This window comes from Scyliorhinus torazame, chromosome 8 (genome assembly GCF_047496885.1).
Source record: "Scyliorhinus torazame isolate Kashiwa2021f chromosome 8, sScyTor2.1, whole genome shotgun sequence".
Taxonomy (NCBI): Eukaryota; Metazoa; Chordata; class Chondrichthyes; order Carcharhiniformes; family Scyliorhinidae; genus Scyliorhinus; species Scyliorhinus torazame.
The window spans coordinates 34,616,760-34,634,118 of NC_092714.1; the positions used below are offsets into that span (position 1 = coordinate 34,616,760).

At 42.6% G+C, this 17,359-nt stretch overlaps 1 protein-coding gene across 12 annotated transcripts in view; it reads left to right on the forward strand.

Moving 5' to 3' along the window:
- Positions 1-17,359, forward strand: part of itsn1 (intersectin 1 (SH3 domain protein)) — a 295,505-nt gene that overhangs the window by 123,583 nt on the left and 154,563 nt on the right. For 10 of the 12 annotated variants that reach the window (XM_072513357.1, XM_072513350.1, XM_072513346.1 and 7 more), the window contains 5 exons: positions 769-902; positions 5,167-5,384; positions 10,382-10,503; positions 13,312-13,326; positions 15,408-15,640. In XM_072513357.1, coding sequence (XP_072369458.1) covers positions 769-902; positions 5,167-5,384; positions 10,382-10,503; positions 13,312-13,326; positions 15,408-15,640 — 722 coding nt within the window. The remainder of the gene's footprint in view (positions 1-768; positions 903-5,166; positions 5,385-10,381; positions 10,504-13,311; positions 13,327-15,407; positions 15,641-17,359) is intronic. The other 2 variants (XM_072513355.1, XM_072513359.1) reach the window with 1 other exon arrangement.

The window sequence follows — 17,359 nt, forward strand, 5'->3', positions numbered from 1 at the left end:
AGCGAATGGAGTGGCATTTTGCACAGTTTCAAATACTTACACACTTTGCTTATGCTACTTGCAATCCTTGTTTGTTGCATGGGTTCAATATTTTCAACATTAAAAAAATAGCTTTTATGCATTAAACGTTTGATTGAATACACCTTTTATCAAAATTATTTTTAAGCAATAACATTTTTTTAAAAAAGCTATTATCTTTTCTTTGCCTTCAAAGGCACTTCTGCTTAAAAAGTTTCACTGCATGATTCAATCCTTTCACAATGGTTCTCATGGCTGTTTGAACCATAGCATTCTCCAAGATGAGGCCATAGGAAACCAATCCTTTTGCTGATGGCGATATAGTTGCAAACATTTGGATTCGGATTGTTTAATTTGTGTCATCGGTATATTCCATTTCCAACTTCTAATGTACAAATAGCCATGTTTTTAATCTACTCTTACCTTGGCTTTAGGGGGTTGAATTGCCTTAGTTTAGAAAGTTGACATCTAATTACAAGTATTGTTTTTCTCCTAGGGCTCATGCATACTATACTAACACTTTGCAATATTTTCTTTCATGCCATTGGGATAAGGTACTGTGTATGTCACCTGATGTGGCCTGTTAATGCAGTAGTGCGATTGAAAGAATATCTTGATCCAATTTTGTTTTCCAACTCATCGGCTTGTTTAGGCAGGTGTTTGCGATTTCTCCAGTTGAGTGCTTCACGGTTGACTTTCTAATTTTTAAAAAATGAAATCTTTACGCTGCACATCTTTGCCCTCTTGTAGGAACTGAGAGAAATTCATAGCCGACAGCAATTGCAGCGACAGAAGGAAGCCGAATTTGAAAAGCAAAAGCTGAAGGAGCAAGAGCGGAGGACAACAGAACTTGAAAGACAATATGAGAAAGAAGCTGCCCAGAGGTATTTCAATTTTATTCACTTTGTAGTTTCCAAGCTTCTGGAAAGCATTATTAGCATCACAAAGAAGATGAGGCATTTATTGCTAGCTATCATGATCAGTAACTGATTTTGCTGCTATTTTACTCGGCTATCCTTTAACCATATCCCTCATCTCTTAAACCCAGGGGGTGAAGGGTTTGTGTTCTCTTTTGCCTCCTGGATTTCTTGCTGCCCCCTTCCCTGCCTCTTCTGTAGTGAAGGATGTGAGCCATGCATTAATTTCCAGACTATCATCCATGTTGAACTTGTCTTGAAGATGTGCATAATCTGTATTATTAAAGAAACGTTCAGTGGTGAAGTGCATGGAGTCAGTCAAAATAATGCAATTATGGCTTAGGAATTGTCCTTTTTTGAAAAAATGACACCAGTCATTCCTGGTTGGATCTCAAGGCGCTCTCCCTCTTTCCCCTCTTCCCTCTGTGCCAAGAAAATAACAATGTCACGATTTCTACATTAATATCATCCACTTGGGTAAGGAACCACATTGCCCTTGAAGGGCCACAGCAGTTATTTGCTAGAATGATCCTAAGGAATAAAAGGTTAATCTATATGGACAAGTTTCATTAACTTAGCGTTATTAGCCAGCATTTGCCAACCGCTTGTATCCGATGTAGCAATGTGTTAGTCATGAATTAAAGGTTTGAAGAATGTTATCCTTATTTTCCCTCCTATTTATTTATTTCAAGTTTGCTTTCCTTTTTGAACCATTTTTATAAAAGTTGCTTAGACGTCTGATTCCATCCATGCTTGCCGATTCCGCAACAAATGTTGATGTACGAATGCTAATCAGGAGTGGGATGTTTTTACCTCAATATTGTCTTAACTTGTTGAAGCCATGTGTAATAACCATCTGCTGACCTGGCTGATATCAGGTAGCTCCGTACAGGCCAGGTGTGGAATCTGACCCCCTCAGATCTGTAGGTGGTGATGCTTCAGCCCTCTTGTCCTTGAGGAAGTAGCTGGACATTTTTTTTTTTTAAATAAGTAATTTGATTAGGCTGCTGTTTTTTTTAAGATCTCTTTGGATATATATACAGTTACTATTCTAATGTTTCCTTTTTCATACTTAGCAAACCAAGAACAGGCAGCAATATTAAAAGCTCAGAGAAAGGGAATCTGCAGTCAGGGAGGAACACGCAGAGGAGAATTAACATCGTAGCTCTCCTGCGAGAGAGACTGAACTTCAATAGATGGTTTAGGTATCATCAAATGGCGAAGTTTGCCTATAAGCGAATGTTGTTAACCTTTAGAAGATTTTGATTAGTATTATTTTTTTAAACCGTAGAATTTTAAGGTACATTAATGGAGATGAGGTGGATACTTTGTGTGCTTCTTGCTACAATCCAAAATGAATTCCACTCACCTTCCTGCCTACATATCTTCTCTGTATCTTCTCTGCTTCAAATGTTTATCCACTTTTCCCTTGTTTAAAAAAAAAAAGATGCCTAGTCTCTATCATCACTCCCTGTTGTAAAGCACTCATGCTATAAGCCATGATCTGTAAATACATTTATCCTGTCGTTCTGCTCAATGACCATAATAAATTAACAACCCTGCCTGATTTATGACTGGAGGAAAGTCTTTGTCACAGTCGCTCTACAATAATGCGTCACAATTTTGACAGGTTGATTTAAATCTCAACCTTTGCTTAATTTAACAAGTTATTTTGAATCAGTTGGTTATATAATCTAGAATCAATTGAGGTGATAATTTTGCTCCGGCAAGTGTTGAGGTACTCCGCATCTCGGTCATTTCCCTCCCATCATGTTGCGCGCACTAACAAATTAGAGGTAATTAGTTTGTTGAATTAGCTTCAGATTATTGAAATCTAACTTTGAGAAACATTGACGGTGTTTTGCTATGCTTTTGACGTAGCATAAACTGCTTCCTTGATGTACACTTTGACAAAGAAAGGTTCAGATTTGGAGATAGATTTAACACATTTATTAAACTATTAACAATTCTCCTACTTGGATTCGACTCTTCTGTTAGTCTGAGTAGCTATAGCAGGATTAACTAACCAGTCTGCTACAATCCACGTGGTGGGTGTGATGTGTTTCAATCAACCCTGTCTGTACTTGTCTCCACTGGAAAGAGACTGAGCATGTGTGCTGTGTCCTTTTATATGGTTTGGTGTAATGCCCCCCCTGTGGTAGTGTCACGTCTGGGTGTGTCGTGACTGCCCATTGGTCATGTCCTATCTTACTGACCTATTGGTTGAATGTCTGTGTCTCGGGTGCTCCCTCTGGTGTCTAGCTAGGTGTAGTGTGTTCACATTAACCCCTTGTGTATTTACAGTGATGCATATCACCACATCTCCCCCCCCCCTTTTTTCGTGTTACATATTTTCTGTACATTGTTAAAGAAAATTGAACAAAATAGGTAGATAAGTGATGACATGTACAAATCATGATGATGTGATGATTACACAAGTCCAAATCATATGCACGAGTCCAAAATTCAGTAATTATTATGGTCGAGTGGCTTTCTTGTTTGGTTGGTGAGTTGGTGATGTTGATGGTGGCATGTCTTTGTGAACACCGTCAGTGTCCCTGTGCGTAAGGAACCAAGAAGTGGTCAAATCACTTTGTTGTCTGATTTGGACTCTTGGTTTCTTTCGATGCTTGTGGTAGCGATGTATGCAATCTGTGTCGCCCTGCCATAGTATGTCATAGTACTGAGCTGAGCAGTAACAGTGTCCCTCTTTTGCAGAGTTGTACCATGTCGTACCAGCCGTAGTCCCATTGTTGTTGTTTTGGTCGTGCTTGTTGTCTATGTTGTTGCCTTTGGTGCGCTTCTTGCTATTGTCTTTCATGTTGTTGTTGTTGTGTTTGCTGCGCTCAAGGACCTCACTCTGTGGATAATACGAGTCCTTCACACAGTTGCTCGTGTCAGCTTCCTTTTGTGGCGTCTGCTGTTTCCTTGAGCGTGCCGTCACTGAGCTTGCGGCGCTCCCTGTCTGGGGTCATGTCCGGCTTACTTGAATCAGCTTTGACTTGTCGATTCTCCCCGTCTGGAGCCCTTTCTGGTTCACCTGAGTCAGCTGAGGTTTCTTATCACCGCAGACGGTATCTTGGTTACCCATACCTATATAGTAGCCAAAGTATTGAGACTTCAAAAATAGTAGCAGCCACTGCTCCCTGTGAAGTTTAAAAAAGGGCAAAGATAGCTTCGTAGGTTAAAGCGAGTTTCCTGGTTTGTGTCTTCCTGTATTTGTATAGTGCCGTTTTCTAATTGGTTTCCATGTGTTTTTCACTTAATTTGTTTTTTAGGAGCATCTTAACAGAAGTGTTCATTCCTGGGCAGTCAAAGCAAAGAGTGATGCATGCAAGATAGAGGAAAGGTCCTCCACAATTGTGAATTGAAATGACCCATTTCCAACTGCTTAGCCCAGCCTAAAATGTTCATTTCCGTTGTCACTGATGCTGATGCTTTTTGACTTGTATTCTGCAATGGCAGTTGAAACTTTGTACAACATGTGAAATTTCACACTAAACTGGAGGCAGGGGGTTCACCTTATCCTGCACATTTGTCTCATTATAAGACGAGCAACCAATTTCCTATGTAACCGTTTACCTGGATAAAAGAAATTGATTAACAAGGGGAAGAAGGGCAGCATGGTGACGCAGTGGCCAGCACTGCTGCCTCATGGCGCCGAGGTCCCAGGTTTAATCCCGACTCGGGGTCACTGTCCGTGTGGAGTATGCACATTCTCCTCGTGTTGCATGGGTTTCGCCCCCACAACCCAATGATGTGCAGGGTAGGTGGATTGGCCACGCTAAATTGCCCCTTGGAAAATATGAATTGGGTATTCTAAATTTATTTAAAAAAACAAAGTGAAGAACGATCACTTGTGATTGGATAGTATAGAAGACTGGAGAACTAACTTTTTTATTGGAAGGGGAAGGAATCCGTTAAGAATGCAATTGGGACGAGGGGTTTTGTGAAAAGCATAGGTTACCAGTCCAGCCCTGTGTGCAAGGGATGAGTTTTAGCTTTCAAAATGGCAAAAAGGATAATGAATGGCCTTGACTTGTAATGCATTTCAATTGTTTTCATGATGTGATTTTCCTTGATGTTAGTTTTGTTTCTTGTTCCCAGAAATCTTAAGAGTTTGGACTTTATAAGCGCGAATGATGCACTGAGATTCCTCTCCTGTGACTTCCATATTTATAAGATGTGTCTTTCAAAAGTCTGAAGAATGAAGTTAAACATTTGTTTTTAGATCTGCCCAGGAACGCGATAAGCTTTGGCAGGAACAAGTTCAAAGAGATGAGGAAGAACGACTGAGAAACCTCCAAGAAGAGGAAAATCGAAGACGGGAAGAAACTTCCCAAAAGAGAGAACCAGAGGAAAAAAGCAAGCAGGAAGTATTGAACAGAATGTTTCAAAAGCACCTTGAACCATCAAAAGAACAGTCTCGGAGTGCGTGGCCAATACCAGGTAACCTCTGGCAAATTAACAGTTTGTAAAAAAAAAAAAAAAAATGTTTAATCCATTTTATCCCTCCTTGCAATGTTGATTACACTGCCATGAGGATGGGGAAATCTGGGCCATAAACATTTAATAGAAATATGATGAGAGAGATGATCATCTGAAAGTTATGCGAGATGTGAACATTTAAGGAAAAGGTAAATGTCGAAAACTGCTGCCAATTAAATTTGAACAGTCGGGAGAGATACGGGTTATAAGTCCAAACTAATTGAAGGCAAATTTAGGTTTTTTTTCCAACTCCTGCTGTGGTTAATGTATCTTATGAACTCTGACGGAAAAGAAACCCAAAAATAATTGGATAGGGTAATGCAACTTACTTAGCTTCGTTGCTTTGGTCCTGTGAGAGACATCGGGCAGCAAGACTCCACTACTCGTCTTGATCCATCACCATTTCTTTTGCTCCAGCCCAGGTGATGTCCCGCTTTTGAAGGTCCTCCTCAAATGTATTTTGCAAGTTTTCTTTGTCCAGTTCTGCCCTCTTATGTTCATCTGCCGGTGTCTTTTCTACTGGCTACTTGGGGAGACAAAATATGTGTCCTGTTAGTTTTAGTCATCCCGGTCATGATGTCCTGAAGGCACTTTTGACCAGTTCTCACTTCTACATTGATAATGTCTCTCCATGTGATGCACAAGACCTTGCATAGGCAGCACTGGTGATAGGAGTCCAACTTTTGCTGTTTGTTTTCATGTCTCATGGGCATAGATTACAGTTGATATGACTATGGACATGAAGAGCTATAGCTTCATGTGTTTATGGTGTTGGATGACCAGATTGCGTGAAGTTGCTGGAAGACTGATGCTGCTTTACGAATTCCTGTATGGTTGTCGATCTACAGATGGCCCTCTCTGACAATGTTGTTTCCGAGATTGAAATGGTCAATGTCTTTGATCTGTTGCACGATAGTGAGGGAAAGCCTTTCTGCCATCACAGCTGGCTCTCTCACAGCGGGTGTGTAGACCAACCTTGAATCAGCTACTCTCAAAACTGGTGGTCATGTCTTGGAGCGTGTGAAATTTGCCAGCCAGTAAGGTGATGCTGTCTGCAAAATCCAGGTCCATCAACCAGTGATACTGCCACAGGATGCCAGAGTCTGCACTCACCATTGCCTTTCTCAGGATTAAACCAAGAGTAATAGAAATAGTACGTAGTCTTGCTGCACTCCTGTGATAATACTGAAGGAGTCCTTTGTACCTGCACTGGTTTTGAAGCAGCTGGAGTTGTGGGATCAGGCTTTGAAGATGTTTATGTACTTTTACGGGATGCCATACTGTCTAATGGTGTACCAGATTGACTGCCAATGGATGCAATTGAAAGCCACCTTGAAATCAGTAAACTTGAACAAGCAGTTTCTGATACTCTCCACTCTGTTTTGATGTTCCTGAGTGTTGATGTTCCTGAGTGTAAAAATCTGCTCGCTGCATAATCTGTTACCCCAGAAATCTGCCTGTTCTTTGTGAAAGGTACTATTTACCTCTACTTTCAATCTGACGAGGAACGCTGTACTGGGCTAAAAACCTTGCCAGTTACAGGCAGCAGTGTTATGTCCCTCCAGTTTTGCAATTGCTGAGGTTTCCTTTCTTTGGCAGTGTTGTGGAGAATGTAAAGACACTTGACACATTCACCCGTAGATGAATGTTGGAACTTTCTGGCTTCTTGACGTATTAAAATTTTACCGATGGAACCCTTGGGGCAGATTCATATGATTTTCACCCATGATTCCATTCCTAGATAAAGCCTGTGACAAGATCCGGATATGTGGTGCTGTAGCAGAACACTAATTAAGTAGCAGGGAGCAGGTTTGCTGGGCAGGTGTCATTTTTAAAATAAATTTAGTGTACCCAATTCATTTTTTCCAATTAAGGGGAAATTTAACATGGCCAATTCACCTATCCTGCACATCTTTGGATTGTGGAGTTGAAACCCACGCAGACATGGGTGAAATGTTCAAAGTCCACACGGACAGTGACCCAGGGCTGGGATCCGAACCCGGGTCTTCAGCGCCGCAGTCCCAGTGCTAACCACTGCACCGCATGCCGACCCTCTGGGCAGGTGTCATTTGATGGTACTCTTGATGACTCTATCAGAAGAGGCTGATAAGATGATAATTGGCTGGACTGGATCTATTTTGCCTCTACAGAAAGGGCACCAACTTTCTAATCTTCACATTTTGTACACATTGGTGCAGTTGCGTATCTTGAGGGGCAGCTAGTTACAACCTGAATGCTTTTTGCGCCCTTGGACCTCACTGTGCCCAGTGGATCCAGCTGTTTTTGCATGTCGCATTGAGTGAATAAATTGACTGGACTCTTGACAGCCCTGATGTTGAACTGCATTTTTAGCTGAAATGCTCAGATTTTTCAACCTTGTCTCTTGGACTCTCACACTGGGAGCTGTCATAGTTAAGTATGGGGATGTTCATGGAGCCCCTCTCAGTTGCATCATTGTTCATTCCCATTTTTGACCTGATAGAGGAGTTGATTCCTTACATTTTTGTCTGTCGCCTGCTCCTTTGGGTTCTTTTTAAAAATATATATATTTATTAAAGTTTTTTAACACCATTTTTCTCCCTTCCAAACAATAACCCCCCCCTCGTAACAAAAAAAAACAAAAACGAGAATTTGCGCAGAGCAAGATATATACATGGCAAAATGATATATTTACACAGCTTTGTACACTGGCCCTCACCCGTACGTGCCAGTATCCCCAACCCTTCATGTTATCTCTTGCGCATCCACCCTCCCAGGCAGTCCCCCCCCCCAGGGTTGCTGCTGCTGCTGACCGACCTTCCTCTAAGGCTCCGCGAGATAGTCTAGGAACGGTTGCCACCGCCTGTAGAACCCCTGCGCAGACCCTCTCAAGGCGAACTTAATCCTCTCCAACTTTATGAACCCAGCCATATCATTTATCCAGGGGCTGGGGGGCTTCGCCTCCTTCCGCATTAGCAAGATCCTTCGCCGGGCTACTAGGGACGCAAAGGCCAGAATGCCGGCCTCTTTCGCCTCCTGCACACCCGGTTCGTCCACTAATCCAAATATTGCTAGCCCCAAGCTTGGCTTGACCCTGACTTTCACCAGCTGAGATATTGCTCCCGCCACTCCTCTCCAGAACCCCTCCAGTGCCGGGCATGACCAAAACATATGGACATGATTCGCGGGGCTCCCTGAGCACCTTCCACATCTGTCCTCTACCCCAAAGAACCTACTCAACCTCGCCCCCGTCAAGTGTGCTCTGTGGACCACTTTAAATTGTATCAGGCTGAGCCTGGCACACGAGGAGGAGGAATTAACCCTACCTAGGGCATCAGCCCACAGACCTTCCTTGATCTCCTCCCCCAGCTCCTCCTCCCATTTACCCTTCAACTCTTCTACCAGCGCTTCCCCCTCTTCTTTCAACTCCTGGTGTATTTCCGACACCTTGCCCTCCCCGATCCATACACCCGAGATCACCCTATCTTGAACTTCTTGTGCCGGGAGCAATGGGAATTCCCTCACCTGTTGCCTCACAAAAGCCCTCACCTGCATATATCTAAAGGCATTTCCCGGGGGTAACTCTAACATTTCCTCCAGTGCACCTAGGCTTGCAAACGTCCCGTCGATGAACAGGTCCTCCTTTGGGTTCTTAACGTGCAGGTAGCCCTTTGTAACAATCAGTTGACATGCCATTATTCTAAGATGTGTCTTTTGCTGCACCTGGCATGTCTTTCTGCACTTCCCATTCACTCACGATTAAACTGCCTCAATGCAGGAACAAAGGTTGTACTAAGTCAGGAAATGAAACAAACGGTGGTTTTCAATTCTACTCCTGTCAATATCATGGATCGGCAGTTTTGAACTCTTTGATCTGTCACTAGCCTCCCCATTCATTATGGTGGTATTATCATACCATTTGTTGAAGGGTGGATGAGATTTCATATTCACCAAGAATGCAGTGGTTACTCCTGGCCGAGGATAGATCAGTTCAAGTAAGTTACTCCTCTTAATGGTTCCTTCAGGTGTTGCAGGCTTCATCTGGCATTTTGTCGTCTTCAGGACTGGACCTCTTGGTCGGTTGTACACTAATTAAGCCTCTTGATGCACATTGAAGTTGTACAGAATTGTAGTCTACTTGATCTTCATTGCAATGTTTTCTGGTTTAGTTTTCTGGTGTAATTAATAAGGCCCCCTGCAAGTTCAGCTTTTGCACATATTTCCATACTTACACTTTCTCTGCTAATCTGTCCCTTTTTTAATTGTCACGGTTTTAAAAACGTCATTGCTTATTTTGAGAAGGGATAGAAAGGAAGCTAATAAGTTGATATGTTGCTTCAGCAGTGCTGTACTTTTTTAAAAGGATTGGTTATTTTTGGCGTTAGGTGGATTGGCCACGCTAAATTGCCCCTTTATTGGGTGCTCTAAGTTTATTTTTAAAAGTAATATTGATAGATATCTGTCTCCGTAAAAGCTTTATTTCGAGTATGATTGGTAAAGATGAAAGTCCCATGGCCAGCAGTGCATATTTTCCTCCTGAGTGGAGAGAGCTGTGTCCTTTAGGCAGTGGTGCAGGAGCCGCAGAAGCAAATTATTGCCTTTTGTAATTGAACAAAACATTTAGATTAAATCTGAAGTGGCCCATTTCAAATAGATTTGGATCAGTTTAGACTCCAGATTTGGTATTTTGAAGTAAATTTAAATTGTTAACTCCCAGATTATAATGGGAAGAAGTTCATATCTAAAATCTGTCGTGCCCAATTTGACTAGTAGAATTCCTTCAGCAGTACCCCTGCATGTGTTCAGGCTAATATTACAGCTGTGGTTATTGGTCACTGTAAAGACAAAGCGTGTTTTCAAATTCTTAAGAGGTCTACCTGCTGCAACATATATTTTTAATTGTATGAAGTTTTAGCTTCAACCTTTAAAGCAAGATGAAAACAATGTTCATTTTTCTCTTTCTCGCTCCCCCTCAACAGAAAAGCCTACCTCTGTAAATACTGATCAAGATGGGGTTAAGATTGTATATTATAGAGCATTATATCCATTTGAAGCCCGGAGCCATGACGAGGTTACTATTTATCCTGGGGATGTCATAATGGTAAGTGTTCTATACCTTGCTCTCCATGAGGCAGCTATACATATGCAGCAGTTTTAGATGGGAAATGTGACTGAACAACCCAAATTTTAAACTGACACACTTAAGTTTAAAAACAGTGTGCAGACCAAGTTGAAAATACTTCATGAATTATTTCAGATCATGTTCTACAATTTGTCGCACAGTGTGGCTGGATTAAAGCTCTTCTATTGGCTGAGTAGCAGCCCAGGAAAACATATATTGTTGTAACACCACAGGTTCATTTTGCCATACAAGTCCTGAAACCAAGTTTCAGTCCTGCAGTAGTGGGTTGTCCTCGGATGTATTTAGATCCATGAAATTCCCTGAATTAAAATGTTACATAGTTCTGTACATTTCTGCAGTGGTAATTCACGATTCATCTGCAAGTTGCTTAATATTTCCCAACGGTTTAATAAATATTTCCAAGGTATTTCATAAAACTATCAAAAATAACCTTTATTCGGCAGAGATCATTAAAAATAGCGCAAATTTTATTTTGCAGTTCTCAGGCAGGAAAACGTTAAGAACCCTGGGCGGGATTCTCCGACCCCCCCGCCGGGTCGGGGAATTGCCGGGGACTGGCGTGAATCCCCCCCCCGCCGTGTCCCGAAGTCTCCACCACCAGAGATTCGGCGGGGGCGGGAATCGTGCCGTGCCGGTCGGCGGGCCCACCCCGGCGATTCTCCGGCCCGCAATGGGCCGACGTCCCGCTGCTGGAATGCCTGTCCCGCCAGCGTGGATTAAACCACCTTTTGAACGGCGGGACAAGGCGGCACGGGCAGGCTCTGGGGTCCTGGGGGGGGGGGGGGGGGGCGCGGGGCGATCTGGCCCTGGGGGTGCCCCCACGGTGGCCTGGCCAGCGATCGGGACCCACCAATCTGCGGGCGGGCCTGTGCCATGGGGGCACTCTTTTTCTTCCGTCTTTGCCATGGCCTTTACTATGGCAGACGCGGAAGATACCCCCTCCCCTGCGCATGCGCGGGGATGCCGTGAGCGGCCGCTGACGCTCCTGCGCATGCGTCGCCCGGTGAAGATCTTTCGGCCCCGGCTGGCGTGGCGCCAAAGGCCTTTCCCGCCAGCCTGCGGAGCGCAAACCACTCCGGCGCGGGCCTAGCCCCTCAAGGTGAGGGCTTGGCCCCTGAAGGTGCGGAGACTTCCGCACCTTTGGGGCGGCCCGATGCCGGAGTGGTTCCCGCCACTCCATTACGCCGGAACCCTCCGCCCCGCCGAGTAGGGGAGAATCCTGCCCCCTATCTTTCTGCCAGGTAGAAGATTTGCCCAATTCATCTTGGTGCATATAAAAATGAACTTGCAGGACTCTGAAGAAGTAGAAACTTGTCCTCTCTGGAAATGCACCATCAGAATTAAATGGAGCAAGGAAAACTTTTTTTTGATTGAATTCATTGCCATCTAGCATGATTGTTCCCACCCCTGTCCCCCTTCACCAGTTCAAATTGAACTTTTCTTGACACCACTTTGGGTAGAGCATTCAAAGAATAGAATTATGGAATGGTTACAGCAGAGGAGGTGACCATTTTGGAGTGATGCCTTTCTCTTGTATGGTATAGATTGATAATGGAATATTTAAAGTGTTGGCTGCCAGCATTTTTTCTAACAGGTGCAAAAAGCAAGGGCTGTTTAGCACAGGGCTAAATCGCTGGCTTTGAAAGCAGACCAAGGCAGGCCAGCAGCACGGTTCAATTCCCGTACCAGCCTCCCCGAACAGGCACCGGAATGTGGCGACTAGGGGCTTTTCACAGTAACTTCATTGAAGCCTACTTGTGACAATAAGCGATTTTCATTTTCATTAATAACCGGTTTAAACTGCTAATCTCAACATATTGCTTTTTAAGTATCTTGTACCTACATCAGAGCAAATCACTTGGGTAAATCTCTACAGCTCAGGAGAAGTAAATAAGAGCTTCAATCCTATATCGTACCCAAATTAGTTCTTCAATTCCAGAAAATCCTGGTTTTGAAGCTAGGGTATACCACCATCCTAGAGATGCTGCATTAACACACACAAGTTGGTGGCACGGTGGCCCAGTGGTTAGCACTGACGCCTCACGACGCTGAGGTCCTCGGTTCAATCCTGGGCCCTGGGTCACTGACCGTGTGGAGTTTGCACATTGTCCCCGTGCCTGCGTGGGTCTCACCCCCACAATCCAAAGATGTCCTGAGTAGGTGGATTGGCCATGCAAAATTGGCCCTTAAGTAGAAAAAAATAATTGGCTACACTAAATTTATTTTAAAAAACACAAGTGAAAAATATGAATGGAGAAAGTAATTTGGCTTTCTCCCCCATCCCATCAGAGCATCCATTCCTGAAGTGGTTCCAGTGTTTTTACTTCCACTGCCTGGATACCCATTCACTATGTTGACTGCCCTGCTTCGTATGAAGATCTTCCTTCAGTCCTAAATTTGCCTTCCACGCAACTTGTCCTGTGATGAGTTTCATTTAAAGTCATTTGGATTCACTATTTCTGTGTTGTTTCTCACCAGCTGAATCAATGTAAGTGACAGCTTATAGTTATAAAGTTGCCTCACTACCACCTCTTCTGTGTATTTTCTGTTTTCTGGGGTACATTTTTCGGTCATAATCGTAAAACAGCCAGGTGGGCCAGATATTTATGATAATCCTATCTTGTAATAGATCCATGCACCCCCACCCCCAGTTCCGCAAAGTTGAAGAAAGCATTTTGAAATCCTGTTTTTCTTGAAATTGCTAATGAGATTTTGTAACTTTTTGTTTTACTGTCCTTTTTTTGATCTTTTGCTTTCCTGTTGGAGGTTAAAGGGGAATGGGTAAGTCAGCTGCAGTATTATTAGGGGGGTTCCATTTGTTTCGTATACTTGCATATTTTCCTCTCACAGAAGGATAGTGAAATAATGTGACAAAGGGCACTGGTTTATCATGACTCCATCAAATCTGTTATTGTGACTTGAAGTTTGAGATTTGTATCACTTGTATTTGAATTCTGAAATTCCATCCATCCTTTTTTTTTTAAATGTGAAACTACAAATCAGTGTCCTTAAGTTTGATAAGTCTTACAACATCAGGTTAAAGTCCAACAGGAGTATTTGGAACCACTAGCTTTTGGAGCGTTGCTCCTTCAGGAGCTCCAAAATCTAGTGATTCCAAATAAACCTGTTCGACTTTAACCTGATGTTGTAAGACTTCTGACTGTGCCCACCCCAGTCCAACGCTGGCATCGCCACATCATGACTTAAGTTTGATGTATGCTAAGAATTGCTGATGCTTTTGATGCATGTCAATTATTGATTATTGCCGCAATTATCTATTTTCCGTCATCTGAATGCCAGAATCATGTAACAATGCTTGCACTGGGCAAGTATACGGAGTGTGCCGAAGACATATGCCGTATCGGAGGTGTAATTCTCTAACTTGGGTGTATGTAATAGGCAGCCCTGTAATCTTGCAGATAATTGTTGCACAGTCACACATTTTGAGTGTTATTGAGGGAAAGGGTGAAATTCTGTTTTCTTTTTGTATTTGTTGTTGATTGAAATCTGATTGTACTTCCCAAGCCAATGAATCTGCAACAAAATTGTCATACACTAATGTTAATTCTAGAGGCTAGGCATTTACCTGTGCAGTGGAAATGCCACAATTCATTTCCACTGCAAACATTTCATGAGGAAAGTAGTCACTTTCTCTTTCGTTTCGCCACTGTATTTAAAAATGTTAGAAATAACTGGTTAGGGCAATTCAGGGTAAACTCCAATAAGAATGCGCAGATACGGGGCAGCATGGTAGTACAGTGGTTAGCACTGCTGCCTCACGGCGCCGAGGTCCCAGGTTCGATTCAGGTCCTGGGTCACTGTCTGTGTGGAGTTTGCATGTTGTCCCCGTGTCTGCGTGGGTTTCGCCGCCACAACCCAAAGATGTGCAGGCTAGGTGGATTGGCCACGCTAAATTGCCCCTTAATTGGAAGAAGTTAATTGGGTACTCTGAAATTATTTTTTTTAAAGAATGGGCAGATACTTCTAGTCCGATTGAGCAAATTAATTTCTGGAAATAAATGATTATGAAGAGTTCATTTTGTGCTTGATTGTTTAATAACTGGAAATTTCATTCCTCGATGATGGGAATGGTGTTCAGTAATTGTGGTGCTAACATGATGGGAATGGTGCATTGTCATGTGTTCACTGGTGCATGTCTGTGAAGTCCATCTGTTAACACTCATCTGCTGTGCACTTCTTCCAAATCTATGAATTCTTCCCCATCCCTCCCTTATATTGATCCTGCATGCAATCGTAACTTCTAAATGTCAAAGTTGGCATATCGATTTTCAGGGTACACAAGACAACAAGTTGTAACTCTTGGCAAAGTGCTCACTGCTATCCTTAATAGGAAAATAATTTGCTTTATTACTGGAAAATGAGAATTTTGAGAAACCTTTTTAAAACTTTATTTTTTTGTGATTTCAGTGTGGTTATTGATGTTTTGCCAGCAGTAGCACACCATGTTTCACAAGCATTAGTTCCAGATAAGATGAATTTTACTAGGCTTAGCCATGTTCTCACTGTGACACTTGGGGGATAATGAATGCTACTTCTTTCCAATCGATCATTTTTATGGTCTATGCTTGTACGTCCTAAACTTGTTTCCCAGTGTGACCCTATGCATAGACACTCTGCAGTATTTGTCAAGTATTAGACACCCAATCCTAAAATACATGTTTTCAAATCAAAAATACAGGCAACAAGTTTTGAATTGATTGCAGTAGACTAAATTTCAATTATGGGTAAAGTCATGGGGTCATTCTAGGCCAAACTCCAGTCTGCTCTCTTGGCACTCTTAGTAATGTTTTGAGTACCTTTTCGAGGCATAATTCAAAGCTGTTGAATTGTTTTTCTCCAAGGTGGACGAAAGTCAGACTGGAGAACCAGGATGGCTTGGAGGTGAACTCAAAGGGAAAACTGGATGGTTTCCTGCTAACTATGCAGAGAAGATTCCAGAGAGTGAAGTGCCACCCAATTTGCAACCAGGGACGAAGCTTACTGCAAAGATTGCTCCACATACGGTGGCTGCAAGTGTTGCACAGCCAATGACTGAGCCTGCAATGTCCTCCAATTGGGCAGATTTTAACTCAACGTAGGTACAAGTGTGCAGTTTTTTATTCTCTAATATAACTGCTATTATTTAATATATTTCATAAGAAAATAGATTTTTAGACTGCTAAAGTGTTAAAGGGATTGAGGAGAGTGGAAGTATGGTGTTGAGATGGAGGATCTGCCATAATCCTACTGAATGGTGTAGCAGCTCGTAGGGCTGAATTACAGCTGCAACATCTTGGTATATGACGGGCACATTTTTCCTCAAATGGATGTACATAGATAGTTAAGTGCAAATAAAGCAATCATTTAACATCCAACAGCACTGAGCTTTAGTTGGCACGTGAGCTTTTTTAAAAGCTAAAAATACTGTTGTAGTCTTTGGACAATATTTTCTGGCTTTTAAGGTTTATTTATTTTGTAAAGCCATTGGAAAGTATGGTATTCCCTTCCGCCACCTCTTCAAAATCTTGATGGGTTATGGTTCCTGAGCAACAAATAGCCCATTGTTAACTTAGCCAGTTGAAGAAGGCTGTGAGAGATGAGTGGTTAGGGATCTCAAATGCTTTTGTGTTTAGCTGCTAACTTGGTCTTTTCCTTCATGGTCACTGCTCAGCTATCCTGCGGGGAAGTGATGCAAATAAGTCCGAAATTGACAGCAATTAATTATTTTTGGTTCAAGAGGTATTTAAATTGCGAGGTACATTTCCTGCTTCTGGCTATTTAGAAAAATACTGCATTTCTATTACCTTAAGAATGCGAAAGATGCTTGCAGAACTTTAATATACATGGGTAACTGTATGTTTTGAAAGGAAAAATGTGTTGAATTTATGGCCTTAACCATGGTTTTACATTCAATGCTTAAATCTAAAATGGCAATATTCCATCCTACTATAATGAGCTGTACAGGCAATCATGCCTCGTTATAAACTTCAACCTTGTTTAGTGGAGTCCCTTCAAATGGCTGTTGACTTAACTATCTTCAGTGCAGCAACAAAAGTTTATGATTGAACCAGCAAGTAGCTGGTAAATTACTAAAAATAATTAACTATCACAAGATAATCATGTGATGGTAACAATACAGTCGAGGTTTGACCAACTCAGGGTATGAACTTTACATTTTCACACATGTGAAGCTGATGTCATTGATCTTTATTTTCGTTCATAAAATAAAACAGCCTTGGAAAGTTGTCCATCTGGTATTAATTCTCCTATTTCTTTGCTGTACATTTGGGCATAGTAGTATTGGCAAAATGCCCCAATGAATGTAAATTGATTGACACTGCTTCAGCAGGAACCTCCAGAGCTATAAGTTTGAAGGCTGGTGAGCGAAGATTAGTTTGGTGGGGAAAGGTTTGGATGCAGCACAGCAGGCTGAATGGATGGTTTCAATCTTGGGAACAAAGAGGTTCATGAGCTGCTCTCACTTTATGGAGATGTTGAAAGGGTTTAAGGATATTTCATAGATAGAATTTACAGTGCAGAAGGAGGCCATTTGGCCCATCGAGTCTGCACCGGCTCTTTGAAAGAGCACCCTACCCAAGCCCACACCTCCACCCTATCCCCATAACCCGGTAACTCCACCCAACACTAAGGGCAATTTTGGACACCAAGGGCAATTTATCATGGCCAATCCACCTAACCTGCACATCATTGGACTGTGGGAGGAAACCGGAGCACCCGAAGGAAACCCACGCACACACGGGGAGGATGTGCAGACTCCACACAGACAGTGACCCAAGCCGGGAATCTAACCTGG